The sequence below is a fragment of the Cyrtonyx montezumae genome, unplaced genomic scaffold (assembly GCF_038088225.1).
Source record: "Cyrtonyx montezumae isolate F1298 unplaced genomic scaffold, pur_monq_1.0 scaffold_6, whole genome shotgun sequence".
NCBI lineage: Eukaryota > Metazoa > Chordata > Aves > Galliformes > Odontophoridae > Cyrtonyx > Cyrtonyx montezumae.
Window position 1 is genome coordinate 11,209,580 of NW_027072067.1, and position 17,376 is coordinate 11,226,955.

General features: G+C 52.7%; 1 protein-coding gene across 2 annotated transcripts; it reads left to right on the forward strand.

The window, feature by feature from the left end:
- The first annotated feature begins 4,930 nt into the window (after window positions 1–4,930).
- On the forward strand, window positions 4,931–16,241 carry IMPDH2 (inosine monophosphate dehydrogenase 2). Of its 2 annotated transcripts, XM_065749423.1 has the most exons (15): window positions 4,931–5,053; window positions 5,140–5,188; window positions 5,266–5,367; window positions 5,713–5,787; window positions 6,253–6,459; window positions 8,405–8,492; window positions 9,372–9,571; window positions 10,237–10,327; window positions 11,117–11,212; window positions 12,565–12,636; window positions 14,767–14,910; window positions 15,103–15,247; window positions 15,330–15,473; window positions 15,801–15,884; window positions 15,980–16,241. In XM_065749423.1, exons 1-15 carry the CDS (start codon window positions 4,956–4,958, stop codon window positions 15,999–16,001), a joined length of 1,617 nt encoding a protein of 538 aa, XP_065605495.1. In that variant the 5' UTR covers window positions 4,931–4,955; the 3' UTR covers window positions 16,002–16,241. The 2 variants fall into 2 exon arrangements, with proteins under 2 accessions (XP_065605495.1, XP_065605496.1); XM_065749424.1 differs by lacking the exon at window positions 12,565–12,636.
- Window positions 16,242–17,376: the final 1,135 nt, after the last annotated feature.

The window sequence follows — 17,376 nt, forward strand, 5'->3', positions numbered from 1 at the left end:
CAACAAATTAGGAAGGTAGAAGGGGATTAAATTCTGTTAAAGGACCTGGCTATCTGCTTGCTGATGGAAGCTCGGTGTCAGGCTAGGAACATGGATCTGTGAGACCAGATCGGGCTGTCAGTCTGTCCTAAATGTTCTGTGGCCTGCCTGTGAGGCTTCACTCCTAGGCAAATCCCCCTCTCCCTGCCTTTAGAAACACACCATGCCAACTGTGTTGGAGGGAAAAGGGCCTTCCAGGGCCTTCTTGGGAGCAGCTTGTGGCTTACTCCTGCCATGTAACAGCTTTTTCAGAGTTTAACACAGCTGTGTAGCTTCTGGCATCATTCATGATCATAAACCCCAACCATGTAGCCTTGCCTTCCTGCATCTTAAATAGTTGCTCTATTCTATATTATTAACAAATAGTCTGCTCTTCTGAAGCCAGTGGGTAGCCAACTGTGCTTGAAATGGGAGATCACTCTAGCCAGGCTTGTGATTTGTGCCACCAGCTTCTTGGATGCAGAGAGGTGACTCTGTTTCTTGAACTTGTCTTCCCTGCTTTTCCATCTCATGTCCCTTCCCTGTTCCAAGATACATAGATAGATATATACTTATATATATATATATTACAATAAAAGAACTTGTTTACAGGCAAGCAACTTTTTTGAAGCTTTTGTTGGTCAACACTTGTCTGTATTGAGAAGGAAGATTTGCTGTCTCCGTTGGTTGCGCACAGTGTAAATCTGCACATAGAATGAGAATAGGAGTAATGTTGTGTGCTTCTGTGCTCTTGATCCTTGTAGAGGTATGTGGGCCTAGCGAGACTTCAAGCCTCTGATGCTTCATGTTGATGGTGGTGTTCAGGAGAAAGCAGATGTGCTTGAGTTGGTTGTCTGATTAGTTTGTTCACTGTATAGGACTCTGTGCTTAAGTAAGTGCAGAGAGGTGAGGTAGCAACTCACTGTTATTACTGATACCTGCACTCTAACATAGACTTATAGCTTAGTTTCCCACCTCAGAGTTAATGCAAGGGGAAAATAACATTGGGTTGGTGCCCACATCCCAGTGGGTAAGTTGGGAAGATGGTGTCCAGATGGTGTGTCATATTGACCACATACACCCCCAGTGAAATTCAGCCACTGGGAGCCAGCAGCTGCCTCCTGGTAGGGTGGCTGTCAGGATTGCTAGTGCCATTTCAGCTGTCGGAAGCCTATAATCCCTTTACTGTACTGTAGTGTCTGGCCCTAACTGAAGTGTTTAAGGATGCAGTGAGGGGCCAGCTCCTGCTGTTTCAAACAGTTGGGTGTGGTTGTTGTTCAGGATGCTGCACAGGCCTGCACAGAGCAGACTTCCCATTCTTTAGGGCAGCTTGCCCTATCTTCAGAAGAGAGATGCAATGATGTGAGAGAAACTGCAAACTGACCACTTGTGCTCAGGTCCCAGTGTGTGCTCTGTGATACCGCATGTGAAACTAGCTCCAGCATGCCTGCGCTTCTGTGAGCCTGCTGCTTTCTCTGTCTCCATGAGAAATGCAGTGGGTATTCAAGTCATCTGCCAGGTACTAAGTGTATGAGCCACTTCATTAAGTGGCCTTGAGAGTCACCTTACTCTAAAAATTGCCAGAAGCTGGAATAACTGAAAAGAGTATTAGGGCAGTTTCAGGTTAGGGTTGAACAGATAATTCAGCTGAAGTTTCAGAAGAAACAGAATTCCACATTACTTAAAAATTGTAGATGGTGCATTCTCCTTACTGCCCTTAACAGCACAATGATCTAAAGTCTTCAGAAGTGAAGAGTTCTCCTTGGTCTCGGACTATACAGCTTAAGAGTGGAGGAACTTGGCCTATGCTTAGCTGTGGAGAAATCCTAGTGATTGGTTGTGTTCTGACAGACTGAAGTGTTTCCATTGCTTTCTCATTGTTTGGACGTATATGAGAGATGAACTTGCTGACTTAGAAGTGGACTGCTGTACTGTACTGTCTCATCAGAATGTCCACTGTGTTAATTCATTCCCTATTTCTAGAGACAATCGATATACTGTGACTTAAGGATTATTTTTCTGGGCCTGGCTTCTAGTCTGGCTCTCTGGAGCTAGTTTAAAAGGTACAGTATTTCTAGAATATAAATACTATGTTCTTTGATAGTGAAGAACAGGATCTGCTCCCTTTTAGGGGCTCATAGGAAGACGTGCACAGAGTAGCACAGGAGAGTGCTGTGGCTTGGGGTTGTGATCCAAGTTCTGGGAGATGTTCCCAGTCAGACATGTAAAATAGCTTTTTAACACTTTCCTATAACCAGCTTATTTGCTGCTTAAAGGGCATTCCACCTAGGCTCTGAGAGTGCCAAACTGCTAGCTCTTGTATGCGTGTATATATTAAATGAGAACTCTCCGTGCCCTATGCCTTGTTTGAGGCAGGCTGAAAATGCATCCATCTTTAAATAACTAAAGCTGAGAAAGTCAAGCTAGAAGACCCTGCAGTGCTGGTTTTGAATTATGCCCATCTTGTCTCTATGATATGAAAGGAACTATAGAAGGCAGAGTATGACTGACTATTGTAAAGCACCTCACGCTCTGACATTAGACTCATGTGCTGTCCTACCTCTTGACACTAATAGCATTGCTTTCTTAACAGAACACTGTAGCCTCTTACACGCTTGTCTGTGGCAGCATTAGATTTTCATTTACTTTCAAGAATTCAAGTATTTCCTTTCAGTGGTAATGGCTGAAACAGCAGAGAGCAGACTAGAGAGTGGTTCTTTACCTTTGCCTAAAGTGGTGAGTGAAAGGAACAGTCTAAGTGTGGCCTAAAATGGCACTTGTCTGATGGCTGCTTCAGAGATTTCCTTGGTTTCAGGTACCAGACAAGGTCTGAAGTAGATCCTGCTTTGGGCCAATGAAAAAGATGTAATCTGATCCCCAAATGAGAACCCACTTCTGCACCGTTGCTGTCAGGGCAGGAAGAAAGGTGATTTCTCAGCTCTACATCAGGGCAACTATCTGCATTGATGTACTTGGAATAAATCTGCCCATCTTCAGGCCTCCCATGCAATGATAAGAACAGCTGCAGAAATGAGCCCTCTGAGCATACATGGAGTGGAGGCCTTCCTGATACTGTAGTTGCTCATCTTCTTGCTGGTCTGAGTGCTGCTAGATGCTAATGGACTCTGCGCAGTCTAACCAAACTGCACTGTCATCCAATTTTAATAGAGACTTGCAATTAGTGTTTGGGCTCTTAAATCACTGTTAAAGAGGGATATAAACTGTCTTCCACGCTATATGGGACTTTTCTCCCCATCTTCTTGCTGGAGCTGCTCCTCTGAAGTACTACAGGGAACGTACCTTATCCAATTGTTTCAGCCTGTTCTGCCTCACTCGTGCCAATGCATAGGAAACAGCCCTCCTCAGCTGCTGGCAGTGCTAAGTTTAGCATCTTCCTACCTTAACAAGGATCTTACATCTTCTTCCAGAAGTTTCACTGACATGCTGCCTCCACTCTCTGCAGCAATTTGTGTCCCCTCCCCATCGGTTCCCTTCTGTTGTGTGGCTGAAGCTCAGCTCTCAACGCTGCAGTCACTTTCCCTGTGTAAGCTCGTGCATGGCAGCGAGTTTGCCTGCTTCTCTGTTCTTGTTTGAGTTCATCAGGATGGGGAGGCAGATTGAACCCACTTAACAACAGCAATAAACTGTGTCTAGAACTCAAGAGGGAACTGCAGGAGAGAACAAGGTGGAGAGGATGTCTCGGAAAAGCAGGGTCCAGTTGCAGCCCAGAGCCTTGCTTGATAATGAGTGTGCAGCCTATATGCAAAATACGTCTTGTCTGTCCCTCCCCGTGTTGACCCTGATCTAAACAGCACATGTGATTGGCATCCTGCAAAGTGACCTTCAGAACTCTCCAGTAGCTTTGCCCCGTGAGTAACTCACACTACAAATCATTTTAAAGAGATGCACTCAACTATTTTTTTAATTTAATTTTACTCTTATATTCTCTGCTCTTTGTAATCTGCTTGGAAATAAAATGTTTTTCCCTGCAGCCTTTGTTGTAGTCTCTTTGAGAACCATTCATCTTTGCCTGGTGTTTCTTTGGGAATAGAAGAATAACTTAACCTATTTACAGCCATGCCTGGGCTGTAGCGTAGCAGTTGAGATCAGCATATGCCTCCTAGGCAGGCTTAGCAAACCTTTGCTAGCACCATTCCTTCATTTAAAATCAGAATTACAGCACGGCTTAGGTTGGAGGGGATCTTGAAGATCACGGAGCTCCAACCCCGTGCCATGGGCTGGCTGCCCCCACCAGCTCAGGCTGCCCAGAGCCCCATCCATCCTGGCATTGAAACCTCCCGGGATGGAGTACCCACAGCTCCAGGCAGCTGTGCCACTGCCTCACTGCACTCTGCATACTGAACTTCTTCCTCTAATCTAACCTGAACACTCCCTCTTTTAGCTTAAAGCCATTCTCCGTCCTGTCACTATGCGTCCCTGTAAAAAGTCGGGTCTCCCTCCTGCCTGTAAAGCTCCCTTCAAGTGCTGGAAGGCCACAACGAGGTCTCCCCGCCCAAGCAGCCCAGCTCCTTCATCCTGCCTGGATCAGAGGTGCTCCAGCCCTCACAGCAGCTCCGTGGCCCTGCTCTAATACCGGGAACACGAGCTGCTGCCTGGCACGGTGCGCTCGGTTACGGGCTCAGCAGAGCAGGTAACGCCGACTCCGGGACGCGGCGTTCCGGGCTCGGCGGGCACCCGGGGCCCCTCACTGCTGAGCACCGCGCGCGGCCCCGGGACGGCACGGGGCGCTCACGGAAACGCACCTGCGTCGCCTCGCCTTCCGTATGTTACGTTACCTCACGTGACGTCACGTGGCGCTACGTCGCGTCACGCTGGCCGTGCGGGCAGGCCGCGCTCTCGCTGCGGTTGGGGCGGCGCCGCGCGGTCCCTGCCGGCTGCCGTAGGGCCGCGTGTGCGGGCGGGGCGGCGCGGGCGGCATGGCGGACTACCTCATCAGCGGCGGCACGGGCTACGTGCCCGACGACGGGCTGACGGCGCAGCAGCTCTTCAGCTGCGGAGATGGGCTCACCTACAAGTGAGGGAGCGGGGACCGTGGGGCGGGGGGCGCGGGGCGGGCGCCGGGCTCTGAGGCGCTGAGACCTCTCCTTTCCGTTCCCGCAGCGATTTCCTCATCCTGCCCGGGTACATCGACTTCACGGCGGACCAGGTGGTGAGTGCCGGGGGTGGGCTGCGGGCTGCGGGGCCGAGGGGGCCCGCGCCGCTCACCCGTCCTCTCCCTGCACGCAGGACCTGACCTCGGCGCTGACTAAGCGGATCACCCTGAAGACTCCGCTCGTCTCCTCGCCCATGGACACGGTGACCGAGGCCGGCATGGCCATCGCCATGGCGGTGAGTGCGCTGCCCTGTGCTGCCTGCATCGCGCCGCACCGTGCTGCTGCCACGGGGGATACTGGGGGCAGCGCGGCGTGGGGCTGCCGTGTGCCTCAGGGCTGGCCCGGGCACCTGGAGTGCCCTCTGGAGCTCCTGCGAGGTCTCCTATTTCTCCCCGCCGCTCCTTAGAGCAGTAGGGAGGGGCTGATCCTTTGCTCATCCCCAGGGCACTGTGCTTCAGGCAGCACTCTGCATCCACCTGTCGGTCCCTTTGGGAAGGGCCTCTCTGCATTCGCCCATCAGTCCCTTAGGGAAGTTCTGTACCCCTTTGCCCATGGCTTTCACCTCCTTTTGTGTCTTCAGCTCACAGGGGGAATCGGCTTCATCCACCATAACTGCACCCCCGAGTTCCAGGCCAACGAGGTGCGGAAGGTGAAGGTGAGTGTCGGTGTGTTTGGGGTGGGCAGTGGAGCAGGGATTGCCCCAGTGCACTGCAGTGCCTTGCACGTGGCCATATAGACCCGTGTGACAGTTTATGCCTGGAACCCTTCCAGCCTGCTGGGGAGCTGGGAAAGGAGCTGCATCTGCAAGATGAGACTGCATTGAGTGCTGGATCTTCACGTATCACGGTGCTGGCATGGTTGCCTGCACATACCTCATGCTTTTGTTGTACATTATGCTGATGAACTTGGTGTGGGCTTTGAAATCTGGCTGGGGATGTTGCTCTTAATTTCAACCAGGAGGTCAGTCTGGGGTCTCCTTCAAGTCTCATGCTACCTGAGTGAGCCTTAGTGCTGTTTTGCATCCTAGTGATGAGCATCTGGCCAGGCTGGGTGGCTGCAGACCTTTGTGCCTGGACAGTGTTCAGACCCAAGCCTATCTGCTGGACCTCTCTTTTTTCAGAAATATGAGCAAGGATTCATCACAGACCCTGTGGTGCTAAGCCCCAATGACAGAGTGCGAGATGTCTTTGAAGCCAAAGCTCGTCATGGGTTCTGTGGGATTCCCATCACAGACAATGGGAAGATGGGGGGCAAGCTGGTTGGCATCATCTCATCTCGAGACATTGACTTCCTGAAGGAGTCAGAGCACGACTTGCCCTTGGGCGAGGTGAGTACCTGCTAGATGTATGCGTTACACTAGGAAGCTCTTGTGCAAATGGGAGGGATGAGAGAATGGCTGAGAGAGGCTGTGCCAGCAGGAGGTAGCAGGCTTCGTGTTAGCCATGCTAAGTCAGTCTTTTCTAAGGCAGAGCATCTCCTCCATTTGCTTCCTTTCTGCATTGTGGAAACCATCCTCTCTACAGCAGGTGATGTCCGTTGGTGCATTAGTTCCTACTGTTCCTGCTTGCTGCTGCTGTCCTGTGCTGGTGTAAGCTGGGGCTGCAGCAACTGCCCTGTGCCCAGCGAGCCTTCCAAGTGCTGCTCTTCCTTTCCTGGCCTGCCTTTCCTTTCATGCCTCATCTAAACTACTTGCTTTTTTAAAGTAACGCCCTGAGCATGAAGATGAATAAGTTGCTTTTAATAATGCTGCACTCTCAAACTCCCCTTTTGCAGGAACGCGCTCTCTGCAATGCTGGTGTCTTAGTTTGGCTGTTTGTGTCACTTGAGCTGTGTAACTGTACACCACAGTGCTGTGGGTTACACTAGCGGTGCCTCGGGGCCAGCTGCTGCTCTTGGCTCAGGACTATTATTAGCTCTTGCTGAACAAACCTGTTGTCACATGCTCATCCTTGTTCGCTTTTAAATCTCCTATAAATACCCTTAATAAGAGTCCTGCAACAGGAGCAGGTTCTAGAAGCGTGTGTGGCCCTTTGAAGCGATGCTGACCCATTCAGAAGAGCCTGATAAGAACCTCAGCTCGAGCTTTATGTGGCTCATTTGGCATTCTGGAGTTGAAAGCTTGCTACTGTTGGTGGAGGTGATGAATGGCCTAGATCTTGCCACGTTTGCAGCTCAGCAGTGGTCTTGCCAGCCCATTCATTCCATCCAGTTAAACACACAGATCTCTGCAGCTCAGGAAGCTTGTGGGTCCCACAGGATGTTTCTGAGAGGTGGATTTTAGGTGGATGTAGGCAGGGTGAACATCCTCCCTGATGCAAAATGTCTGTTCTTAGGTATAAATAGCTGAAATAGTCCTTTCATGTGCAACTCATCTACCTTCCTTGAGGTTCAGTCTTCCTTTGCAGCTTTGCCTGGCCTTCCTGAGTAACCTTTTGTGAGAACATCATATGTGAACTTTAGGATCACAGAATACCGGGGTGGGAAGGGGCCGGGTGGTCTCTTCAGCCCTCTACTTGTGGTATGGCTGCAGCAGGTTGCTCGAGGCTGTCTGTGTTTCCAGGGATGGAGGTCTGACTGCTTCTTGGCTGCTCTTCTGGCATATGGCCCCAGTCATGGTGAAAGCTGTTTTCCATATCCCACATCAAATACGCCTGTGTTCCAGCTGTGCCCATTGCCCCTTGCCTTTCTGCTGTGTTTTGATGCTTGTTTGTCAGAGTGAGCGTGCGTAAACATGTTTGTTTGGATTCGAATGACTCCTTTGCCCCAGTGACCTTCCCAGCAGCTCGCTATTCTGAGTGAAGCCCTCACAGAGCCATGTGCTGGGGCTCTGTGTGCCATGCAGGGCCGGGCACAGCATTTCTGCCAGAGCAGTGAGCAGTTCTGGAAGCATCTCCAGCCCTTATTTGCCTGTGCTCTTTTAAAAGGGAGGCTGTTGATTTAGGTGACATCTTATCAAGGGTCATCTGAGAGCTGTTGCTTGTGGGTGCTCTCCCTTGGCTTGCTGAGGCCCTCTGCCACCTCTTGTATTCACAGCACCAATGGGTTTGGGGGCTGTGTGACAGATGCCATCTGGCTGCTGCTCGCATGGGGACAGAGCATTGGAGGCTGTTCCTGTGCGTTGCTGGAGGCGTGTTGCTGTGCTGTGGGCTCCTTTGTCTGCAGAGCACTCCCACTGTGCTGTGGAGCATTTCACGTGGGCAGAGGGGCTCAGTATTTGCAGATCAGTGCGAAGGAGTTCTTATGACTTTCTGTCTTCTCCCTCCCACCATCAGATCATGACAAAGCGGGAGGATCTTGTAGTGGCCCCAGCTGGTGTCATGCTGAAAGAAGCAAATGAAATTCTGCAAAGAAGTAAAAAAGGTACATGTGGATGTCTGTGACGTGGAGTGCAGGGCTGGGAGGAGCAGTGGGAGAATCTGAGCCACGCATCTGTGCATGGGTGGACCATAGAAAGGCCACATGCTGCGAGGGAAGGACAGCAGGGAGAGGGTGCCCTGAGCCCTGTGCCAGGGGACGGAGTTCACGTGCATTCAATTCAGATCTCTTTGAAGTTGGGAGATTCTTGGCAGCCCAGTGGCTGGAGAGTGCCTGGCTGTCCCTCCACACCTCTTACATTTTGTACCCTGCTTGGCCTTTGTGTTTTGGCATCCAGTTCAGGTCTGTCAGGGTTTGATAGTTTGATTTGAATTCCTAGAATACTCTGCGACGCAGATTTTTCAGTCATCTGGACCATCTGCAGATCAAGTCAAGTTCAGTAGTTGTAATCCAGACTCAGAATGTACCTAAATGATCATGAGCCACTTACTCCACAGAGGAAGCAGCTGATGGTGGAGAATGTCCCTGGCCCCTGGGTGCAGTTTCAGGGTTTGCTGTCCAGCAGCAGTTCTGGCCTCAGTCCCACTTAGGACATGCTGCTGCTCGATTCTATAGATGGTGATCCCAGTGCTTCTGTGGGTGTCAGTGCATCCTGGCAACCCAGCACCTGGGCTCTGACAGTGCTGGTGGCCTTAATCATCATGTAAAGCTCCTGCACCTGGACACCAGAGAGGAGGATAAAAGAGGGAAGTCCATTCTGATCAGCCCGCTTACATACTGTGGATGCTTTCCTTACCAGTGATTGTGCTACCCATATTACCAGGAGTCAGGAGCAGGGATATCTGTCGTAGGCCAGCACAGATTTGATAAGCCAGCTCTGGGTCAGCCCCTCTGTCTGAACAAATGTTCTCTGTTTGCCTCAAGGTAAACTACCAATTGTTAACGAGGATGACGAGTTGGTGGCAATAATTGCCCGCACTGATCTCAAGAAGAACCGGGACTACCCTCTGGCTTCAAAGGACTCCAAGAAGCAGCTGCTGTGTGGTGCTGCCATCGGGACACACGAAGATGACAAGTACCGGCTGGACCTCCTTGTGCAGGCTGGCGTGGATGCAGTCGTGCTGGTGAGCTGCTGCAGGCCTGAGGGGTTGGGGTGGGCTGAAGATCTGATCTGAAGATCCCCTGGCAGTGGAGCAGCAGCATGGCAGTTACTCTCGAGGCACTCCACCTCCGCTCTTTAAGCTTTCAGGCACAACGGTTGCTGCTGGTATTTGCACGTTGTTTCTCATTGATTGTTGGCCTGTAAAGTCCGCTGTGCTCTGAGGACGTGGCTGCAGCTGGAAATGTTTAACAGGCACTGCCAGCTGCCTGGGTCACCGAGGGTCGGCGTGGCCTGATCGTGAGGTGGTTGACCTCTGGTATTGGGGCTGTTCCTCCTGCCTTTCTGTTTCACCTGCAATCTGAGACAAGGCGAACCGTGTCCTGCTGGTAGAGCAGCTGGTTCTTATGTGCAGGCAGATGTGCTGCTTGTTGTCTGTTGGTGGTAAGTAGGGGACCTGCGACATTGAAGTCTGAAGGATACTACTGAAGTCTTTATGATAAACTGCCTTGCATAGGAAGGTACAATATTGCCTTGAGAGCAGCTGGTCCTGTGCTCAGTTTGGGCTGTTGTTCTGCCCGCTTAGCAAGTTTAGCAGAGATCCCTGTAAGCAGAGTGAAGATCTGAGGTTCTTCCAGAGCTGTACTTTTACAGAAATTCCAGTTGAAATTGGTTTTCTTTCTGTTGCAGGATTCCTCTCAGGGGAACTCCATCTTCCAGATCAATATGATAAAATATATTAAGGAGAAATACCCCAGCCTACAAGTTATTGGAGGAAATGGTAGGCATGTGTTGAAGACTTCTCATTTCCAAAGTGTGTTTGCTCTCTTAGGCATGGAAGGAGCTGCAGGGATGTGAATGAAATTGTAGAATCGTAGAATAGCCTGAGTTGGAAGGGTCCCACAGGGAGTCCAGCTCCTGGCCCCATGCAGGATTACCCAATACTTAAACCCTAAATCTGAGAGCAGTGTGAAATGAATCTATTGGTAAACGTCTGAACTTTGTGGTTTCACTGTCCTGTGGAACAGAGCAGCACCATTCTGCAGATGCTGAGCAGTACTCTGCTGCTGCCACTGCTGCAAGTATTTCTGCAGCCTTTGTTGTGCAGCACAGAGCACTGCAGTGCTTGGCAGCCTGTTACACGTTAGCCTCTTTTGCACATTTTTGGTTAATGATAATGAATGTTGCTTTATGTGGCACTCCAATGGGGACTTCCCTCCTGACTGCAGAGTACAGCAGTCCCTGTCTCACCTGCTTAACGTGTCATTGGTGCTGCTCTTAACCTGTGCTCTGCCCTCACTGCCCCGTGCGGCCCAGAGTGTTTGGCATTACACAGTGCCTTGTGCTACCTTGGCCTTTGGGTGTAAGCACATGATGAACCAATGTCATCTCATCTGCTGGGCACAGCTGGGACTCTGGCTCCTGCTTTTGCAGGTAGCGGTGGGCAGGTGGCTGTGGCACAAGTGTGCAGCTGGAGCCCTGGATAGGGGATGTTGGCAAGCACCAGGACAGAGCAGCACTGTGCACAAATCTGCCTGTCTCTCTTCAAACCAGTTTCTGCTCCCCACAGTTGTGACTGCTGCTCAGGCCAAGAACCTCATTGACGCAGGGGTCGATGCCCTGAGAGTCGGGATGGGCAGTGGCTCCATCTGCATCACGCAGGAAGGTGAGAGAGATCAGCTGTGTCCCAAATAGACTGAAGACATCTGGTCAGTAGAGGTACTCTGCTAAAAGCAGTGCAGCCGGGACAGACTTCACCCATCGTAACAGCTGTGTCTCACAGCAGCCAGCCTTTCTACTCTTTTTGTCCAGGATACTCTCATCACTGGGGTCAAACCTTCGGTTGCAGCAGCAGCAAAGGCATTTCCCAGTACTGACTGAGACTGAGTAGAGCAGGTGTGGCACACGCAGCTTTGCCCAAGGGAGCTGCTGGTGTGGGGCAGGGTGGGCTTGGCAGGCAGCCCTGCAGCAAGAGGGGCTTCCCTGCTCTCTGTTCTGTGCTGACAAATGCAGCAGTGGTGATGGGTTCATGCACCAGGCTGTCTGCGCTCCCCTTCCCTCTGGCAGTGGTGTGTGTGGTGGTTGAGTTTTGGTCTGCTGGGCTCCATGCCTTTCTGCAATTTCCAGGCTGAAGGGGGGTTTTGGCCATTGTCTCTGCAGTTAGTGGGAGCTTGTGCTGGGCAGAGGCAGTGTCACCCGTAGCTAAGAGACAGAGAGAGCATCCCCAAGACCTGGAAAAGACTGCTTTGAGGCTGTGCTGAGTTTTATTTGCCTCATGTTTTAATTCTGTCAGGTGAGGTGCAGAGGGGGTGGTGAGGCACTGCAGCCTACGAGCACAGCCCATCTGCTTTGCTCCTCGGTCCTCGCCACAGAAGGCAGCGAGGTGGCCGACTGGTGGGCACGTTGTGTTAGTGCTGTGCTGACTGTGGTGTGGAACCTCGGGGCTGCCCTGGAGCTGGACCATGTTTTTGCTTTGCCTGCTGGGGGTGCTGTGGCTGCAGGGATTCTCGGCCTCACAGCCGGCATTGAGCTGATGCTCCCGCAGCGGGAGCAGTACCGAGATGTGTGTGTGTCCCCAAGGCAGAGAACTGAGCAAGGCATGCTTTGCTCCACAGCACAGTGAACATCTCCAGAGGGTGCTGCAGGAGGTCGGGTTGGGTGCTGGCTTGGGGGAAGGAACAGAGCGGAGCTAGAACGTGCCACTTTGTAGCAGGGAGAGTTGCAAAGCTCTTAAGCACAGCTTCACAGGCTTTTGGCCTTCTTAGGGCAAAAACTCTGGTTCTGGGGGTTAATGGGTGTACCTGCCTGGATGGCTGCTGGGGTAGGGTGAGCATGTGCTGTGCACAGGCAGCCTGGCTGGCTTGGAACTGGCCTCTGGCTTGGCTCGGGCTAGGAAGGATTTGCAAGGTCAGCTCTGTCCCACACCATATGCTCTGCCTAGTAGCAGGTCACTGCTGGGGTCCTTTGTTCTGCTGCTGTTCTTCTGTCTCTAAAATATATGTGTTTGTTTTTGTTTAGCTGCTCCAAAGATCCCTCCAGACCTAAAGTCCCACAGCCCCAAATGCCCTTCTACTGTCACGGGCACCTATAGTAAGTCACTTGCCCTGTTCCCAACCCTAATTATGTGTCTTGAAGCAGGACCCTTATTTGGCTGCACATGGCCCTACTGCTTGTTTGAGAATAATTTAGCTGTAGATGCACTTGGGGTTTTGTGGCTTTGGATACTGGTTTTGAATCTGAAATTGAAGCTGAGAAGCCTTTCTGAATTCCTAAAGCAGGGTCTGAACTGTCAAAACTGGAGGCATTCAGACCACAAGCCAGTTCAGGAGCCTGGCTGAGCCTCCTGGCTGGATCCCTAGGCAGGCATGCACCTGCTAGGCCATCACTGGGAGATGATCCCCAGGCAGTCCTCAGTCCTGCTCTAAATTTGGGCTCGGTTGTGGGGAAGTTATGCACTGGCTGAGCTTGACTTGAAGCTGGCGCCCCTGGGGTTACAAAGGGATGTAACAGCGTGTTACAGCTGTGTACCAGAAGCACACCTCTCCCCACTAATGCCTGATTCCTGTGGAGTGAGAAGGGGCTCACTCCTGCCCGGCACAGGGTGCAGCTTTGCTCTGTGCTTCTCTCATGCTACCGGATTGAGCAGATAGCCATGGTAACCCTTGATTTTTGCCCTTTCTGTTTTGAAGCACCTCAAAGGGAAAGAGGTTTCTGTTGAAGATCCTGGAAGGTTTTCTCTAGCAGTTGATCTTTTAGGGCCACCCTTTGCAGATACACTAAAAAAGACAAACCCTCACCCTGACTACTTGGTGTGTGCGTGCTCTGAACCCTGCTTTGGAAGACTGCACTTGGAAGCTGTGGTGCTGGGCCCTGGGACATTGGGAACGGTGTGATGCTCCCAGGAGCCCCGAGCCAAGTGGTTCCTTAAAGGGCTGGTCTCCATGGTCGCTGGTGGGAGGTTTCTGCAGGCTCCTCCTTCTTGGCACAGTGCTATAGGTGCCAGGCTTTAGGCCCTCCTGAGTGAGTTGCTTCTCTCCATCAAGCTCTCCCCTTGCAGCCTCAACGTGGCCTTTAAGCAGTGTGGTACCAAGCGAGACCATCTCTTTAAGACTAATGGCATTCATGTTGGACCTGGCAGACCTCCCTGGCTGGCTGAGCCCTAGCTTCATGCAGAGTTTTGTTCCATTCAAATCAGTTCTTTCATGACCTCTGCCTGGCTTCCCTCTCTCGGCAGCTGCTGCTGAGCCCTGGGAACAGAGTGGTCGCAGCCTCTCGACCTTGGCAGATCTGCCAGGGAGGTGTGCTGCCAGTGCTGCTGCCAGCAGGCTAAACCACACCTGGAGTTTGCACTCTGAAGTACTAATCCTGCATGCCCATAATCTTATCTGCTGTATCAGACTAACTGTGACTGGCGAAAAGGCTTCTGGTTAATTGTGGGGAAGTCTCAGTGAAAGAAGCTTATCTCGGCATACTTGCATGCCTTCAGCTCACAAACGTGTTACAAGATGTGCCCTGTGCTGATTTCCCCTCAAGCCTTCCATGCTCAGTGGAAAGCCTCTAACTGCTAGCGACTGGGAAGCACAGGTAAATCTGGAGCTAATAACTTCCCTCCTGTGGGGCAGCAGAAAGTGACAGAATCCTGGCTGCACTGCAGGGCAGGAACAGAAATTATTTCCTGTGGACCATCTGATCATCCTGCCCACTTCCTTTTCCACTGCTGCATGCTCGTGTGTGTGTGTGTGCAGGTGTGTATATATCTAACAGTATATCTATACATAGCTATGCGTATTGACTGTCTCCCAGGCAGCTGTCTCTCCATGTTGGGGGCACAGTGGGCAGCTGCTGGGTATACAGAGAAGGGGTCTGGTGCCACTAGAAAGGGGCGAGCAGCGGGACACGGCCTGTGCTAGGGGTGCTCTGGAGAGGAGCATTTGGAGTCTGCTCCGCTTCCTTCCCGAGCTCCCTGCCTGCCCGCTGTGAGCCATGAGCCCAGCCCCAAGATCCCCAGCCTGCAGAGCTGAGGGCCACGACGATGTCCCAGCACGTATCTCCTTGGTGTACGCACCTCTCGCAACTCGGCCCAGGGAAGGAGCCCCCAGGGATTTGTGGGTTCCTGAGTGCTGGGGCATGTGTGTGCTGGCAGTCCTAAAGGGCCTGCTGGGGTGGGGAAGCAGTGCTGCGTGGGAGCTGACTCTTTTCCTGCCCTCTCCCCACGTGTAGTGCTGGCATGCGGCCGCCCCCAGGCCACGGCTGTGTACAAGGTGTCTGAATACGCCCGGAGATTTGGCGTCCCGGTGATCGCAGACGGGGGGATCCAGACAGTTGGGCACATCGCCAAGGCCCTCGCGCTCGGCGCTTCCACAGGTGAGCGTGGAGCAGCTGGGTCGGCACGGAGTGCCACGCGTGGCTCCGTATGGCGTCAGACTGCGTGCCTGCAGGAGGCTGTGGGCACGGGGGGGGGCAGCACGGCGTAGGAGCTGTGTGCTGTCACTCTGTGGGTTTGGGCAGCCACAGCCTTCCTGCTGCTGACCTGCTGCCCTTGGTCTCTTGTGCTAGTGATGATGGGCTCTCTCCTGGCTGCCACCACGGAGGCTCCCGGCGAGTACTTCTTCTCAGATGGAATTAGGCTGAAGAAATACCGTGGCATGGGCTCGCTAGATGCCATGGACAAGAACTTGGGTAGCCAGAACAGGTATTTCAGGTAAGAGGTGGTGCTTTGGGGCAGCAGATCAAGTTGTTAGGATCTCTAGTTGACAAATTCTCTCGTTTCTGCTCCCATACAGTGAGACAGACAAAATCAAAGTGGCCCAGGGGGTCTCTGGCGCGGTGCAGGACAAAGGCTCTATCCACAAATTCATTCCATACCTGATTGCTGGGATCCAGCATTCCTGCCAGGATATTGGTGCCAAGAGCCTGACCCAAGTCCGGTGGGTGCTCACCTGTGCTTGTGCTTTGTCTCTGGGCAGGCCGTGCCCAAGCTGCAGTGTGCTAGTGCTGCCTTGCTGTAGCCCTTGTCTCCATTAGGAGCTGGGTGGTAGTCTGCCAGCTCCAGAGGTGCGGGAGCATGGCTCCTCCTTCTGTTGGCTGGGCCTGAAGCTGCCTGGTTGCCTGGCTCTAAGGAGCACAGCAAAGGTGGCTCTGACTGCAGCTGGAGGAACTGCTGCCCACCTCATCCCAGCTGCTCTGGCTGAACGTGATAGAGCACTCTTCCCTGGGCTCTAGCAGGGATGTGACTGGCTGTCCTTCCTCCTCAGAGCCATGATGTACTCAGGAGAGCTGAAGTTTGAGAAGAGGACAACATCAGCCCAGGTGGAAGGAGGCGTTCATGGTCTCCATTCGTAAGTGCTCCTGGCAGCTGCTCCCAGCTGTGCTCTAGCCCCTTCCTGGGATCAGATGGGTCACTGAAAGGGTCTGTCTGTCTTTGTGCTCACAGGTATGAGAAGCGACTCTTCTGAAGGAGGCCCCTCTGTCTGTCGTTGTGCCACCTGGCCTCACGCTACCCCCGATGGGAGCTGCTCATGCTGCAGAAGTGCCATTTCTCTGTGGGCTGCCTGGAGCTCCCTGTGTATGTTGGCTGCTTCATCCCTACCTTCGAGGGTCCACGAGCCACCCAGGAGCCACCATGGGCCTGGGCTGCTGCCTGGAGCCTCGTATGTGTTGGCTGTGTTTTACAATAAAAGAGGGAAAGATGTGTATTGGTGTGTCTCATCAGCCCTGCCCTGTCCTGCTCTCCCTGATTCTCATCTTTTGCTGCTGCCCTCCTGCATGCTCTCAAACGTGCAGCAATGGGGGCTGAGCAGGAGGGGTGAAGACAAAAGGGAGGAGAGTGCAGGAATGTTTGGTTGTTTGTCTTTTTTTTAATAAAAATAAGCATGTGGAACCCCCAGGAGCTATCACAGCTCCAGGTGAGTGTCACTGAGCAGTGCACCATGCTACAAGGCCACCAGGGCAGCTGATGGCCCCAAGGGGGAGAACGGGGAGGGGACATCCCCTTCACAGTGAGTGCTCTGTGGCTGAGGCAGCTTGTGTCAGCAAACCACTCTGGCTTGAGCAAAAAATGAGTGGCCCCTGGGCAGGAAAATAAATGTGCATCACTGTCAGCCACTGTGGGGAGCTGCCAGAGCCAGCAGCGGGGCAGCAATTTGCTGGTGCAGTGATAACCGTGTACGCAGGCAGGCGTGCACCTCAGCAAGCACGCTGTCCTCCTGTTTTTGCATGCACAGTGCCCTCCACAACAGTGTTTCTCCTCTCTGTGGCCCTCCCAGAACACCTCCCACCCTCAGGTGCCCTGCCTGCACCCCCAGGCTGGAGGCACAGGGGTGGGAGCCTGTGGTGCTGGAGCACACGCAGGGGCGTGACGAGCCCGTTGTTTCCTGAAGGCATATGGACAATGAACTCAAACCTGGGCTCACAACCAAACAACAGCTTACGGGCTTATGAATGCCACAGAAGTTTGCTTTTCCGCATGACTGCCCCCTGAGACCTCCCTTGCCTGACCAAGTTAGCTTGCAGCACAGCGCTGGGTGCTGCAGGTACTTTACACCGCCATCAGCACCCTGCCCCCAGCAGGACCAGCACTGCTCCTGCACGTGTTTTCACCAGCAGTAGTGCTGTCACGAACGCTGCCTGAAAAAAACAACTCTGCAGCACGGTGATGTCAAATTAGATTTGCATATGCTAAATCCAGAACCTGGAATGACATGACAGCTGCATCAGTGCCAAGCACTCCTTCACCTGCAGGGAGGAGGCCAAGCACCACAGTGTCCTGCTGCAGCTGGGGGCTCCCCAGGGAGCCACAAACCCCAGAGGAGAGCCTGGGGTAGGCGAGGT